Source organism: Quercus lobata, chromosome 4 (genome assembly GCF_001633185.2).
Source record: "Quercus lobata isolate SW786 chromosome 4, ValleyOak3.0 Primary Assembly, whole genome shotgun sequence".
NCBI classification, from domain to species: domain Eukaryota; kingdom Viridiplantae; phylum Streptophyta; class Magnoliopsida; order Fagales; family Fagaceae; genus Quercus; species Quercus lobata.
The window spans coordinates 43,902,876-43,906,010 of NC_044907.1; the positions used below are offsets into that span (position 1 = coordinate 43,902,876).

A 3,135-nucleotide genomic window follows, 5' to 3' on the forward strand; every position below is an offset into this window, starting at 1 on the left:
CAATTAATTTCATATTTTACTCATTGATCATTGTGGTCAACTTCTTTTTTCTTCAATTTTTTTTCCTCATTTAGTTGACTAAACATTGTTTTGATTATTGACTTAGAAATCGATCAAATATATGAATTGAAGCTTCTTCACCACCAATCCATAAAACTTTTACTTCACATGTGCGAAGTATTACCAAGTTTGAATTTTCGACAACTAAGAAATGGTAAGGTTATTGAAGCCATGATCAAAGCTGTCAAGCAAGGAAGAGTTGAGTTTGTTACTGAAATACTGAAAGCATGTCCTGACCTTGTGTGGTGTGTTGAAAAATCCAAGGATCGACACATATTTATGGTTGCCGTTCTATGCAGATATCCTGCAATGAACCTATCATTTACATTTCGCAACAATGTTAGAACCTTCCGCTAGACTTAATACGGTTCCAAGAGTAGCTTTTCTTATGCAAACAGAAGTACAATGGTATAAGGCATAATATATATCCCTCACATTATTTATTTATATATTTTTAATATAATTTCAATGATGAGTTGTTTTCAGTTCTCTTATGATTAATTATCTGACACTCTTTGGAAACTCAATTCTAAACTACAATGTGAGAATGCGTAAGTGAATAGGAGACTAAGGATCCACGTAAATGTCAGAATGTTCGAGGATAACTACGACTTCAATATCCCACCAATAAGATAAAGAAAATGAATGGAAATAAGAAAATTAGAAAAAAGGGGGGGGGGGGGAATCATAAACTAACAAATACAAAAATGGAAGTGAAATGAAATAGAGTAGAAGGTTGGGTGGTTTCATATTCTAATTCCTATTAAAAAAAAGCCATTAAAGATAATTAAAATAATAGTATAATTTAATGTATAGAATTTAATAAGTGGTTATATTTTATAATATTTAAACTATATATAACAATGTTTTTATTGATTTGATATATTAACTCTTGTTTTCTATATAATTTTTAAAAATTTGAACATTTTTATATATAAGATAGCTATTAATCTTTTTATCAATTTGATATTTTGCAAGCAAGGAGATATTATGTGTTTTCATTAATTCAATTGTGAATTTATCATAAAAATGATTAAACAAAATTTATTAAAGTGCATAACAAGTAATTAACAAGAGTTCCACTCCATTAAGTTCAAAAGATACGATCTATTTAATAGAATCAACTAATATAAATTAGATGAAGTTATATAAAAAGGTGTACAATTTATACCATATTTCATATTATTAGGTCTTAAATTTATAATTTTTTTTTTATTTAAGGTTTTTGTCCGTCTCTATTATCTTGGACAGCAACATAACAGATTAAAACATAAAACAAGTGATTAAACTCTACATTTTGCTTAAGATTTGTTCATAAGTCAATTTTGCAATTATTGATAAATAGAAAGCTTGGAGAGAAAACTATGTAGAGAGAGAGAGAGAGAGTTTCACTTAGAGAGAGAAAATGAGTCAAAACATCAAAATTGATTCCTTAGTAAAATACAAATTTTATAAATGGCTTCCTTTTTTTTAGTACTCTATTAGTGTCCAAAATAACATATATGAATAAAGTATATGAATACCAGCTTCAAATTTAAATGATTTCACAAGTTTATGACTTTAATTAACAAAATTAAAAACTTGGGACCTAATCTAAAAAAGTGTTTAAACTCTAGTCCTTTTTATGTAATTTCACCTATGAATTACAATAGAGTGCCATATTATTATAGTTTATCCTATATACTAGGCCTCTCTCTCCAAAAAGTTAAAATAAAAAATAAAAATTCCTAGATACTAGGCCAAATAGGCCTAGGAGCCTAAGGCCAAGTCGTAACTGTCATGATTCAGATTATCACTACACTCTATTATCCTTACATTACAATGTTCTATTTATATATACTTGCATATCTAGGTATTTTTGTATAAAAGAGAAAAGTATTCTTTCACACTCATTCACATCCACTATTTTATAGGTATATCCATAATTGATGTAAAAATGTTCACATTTTAACATATAAAAGTGAATGTAAAAAATTTTAAAAATAAAAGATGTGAAATAGCGTATGTGAAAACCGAAAGCCATATAAAAGTAACCCTTATACCATACACAAAACTCAACATGCTAACTTTAGGCATTCAATCTTTCTCACTTTTTAATCCTATAAAATTTTCATTTATAATAGATAGAATCATTCTTAAAAAATGGAAAAAGATGCAAAGTTACAAAGTATTTAATATATATTTTATTTTTTTTATATCTTAAGTAATAGTCTTTATGAGGTTATGTTTAATAAACACAGGAGGTGGAGAGCATTGTCTGTCCTTCCATTTTAGAAGGTACAAACACAAATGGTAAAAGACCTCGAGAATTGTTTATAGAAAGCCATAAAGAGTTGGTGAAAGAAGGAGAAAAATGGATGAAGGGGACAACATCTTCTTGTACAGTGGTAGCTGCTCTGATTGTTACCATTATGTTTGCAATAGCAATTACTGTTCCAGGTGGCAACAAACAAGATTCAGGCATGCCAACCTTCTTAAATGAGAAGGTTTTTATGGTCTTTATAATATCTGATGCTCTGTCTCTGCTTTCTGCCTCAACCTCATTGTTGATGTTTCTTTGCATCCTCACATCACGTTATGCAAAGGAAGATTTCCTTATATCCTTACCCAAAAAGATGATAGTAGGCCTTGCCACCCTTATCCTCTCTATAGCAACAATGATGATAAATTTTTGTGCTTCTCTTTTCATTATTCTACCAGGAAAATCACAGGTGGTCATTCCTATCATTATCATGCTACTGTTCCAGTTACCCTATTCGCATGGATGCAATTTCGCCTTCTTATTGACATGGTCATTTCAACATATGCATCAAGGATCTTAGACAAGAAAGCGAAGTATGGGTCATAAGTTATTTATGGTGCAGAGTGATGTTAGAAATTATTATTTTTACTTTGTTTCAAAAGATAACTGATGAACTTTCCTCTTGTGATGGATATTGTGTGTTTTTATTTTTATTTTTTCATTTTAGACCTTTTTATCTTAAATCAAATAAATCATAACTCCATTATATATTTTCATTCTTTATATTATCTATTCATTTTCTAATTTAGTTATTTATTTCGAGGAAGGATAGT

General features: G+C 28.8%; 1 protein-coding gene across 1 annotated transcript; it reads left to right on the plus strand.

Moving 5' to 3' along the window:
- The first annotated feature begins 231 nt into the window (after positions 1–231).
- Positions 232–2,908, plus strand: LOC115985268. The gene is made up of 3 exons (XM_031108230.1): positions 232–399; positions 2,301–2,611; positions 2,761–2,908. Exons 1-3 carry the CDS (start codon positions 232–234, stop codon positions 2,906–2,908), a joined length of 627 nt encoding a protein of 208 aa, XP_030964090.1.
- Positions 2,909–3,135: the final 227 nt, after the last annotated feature.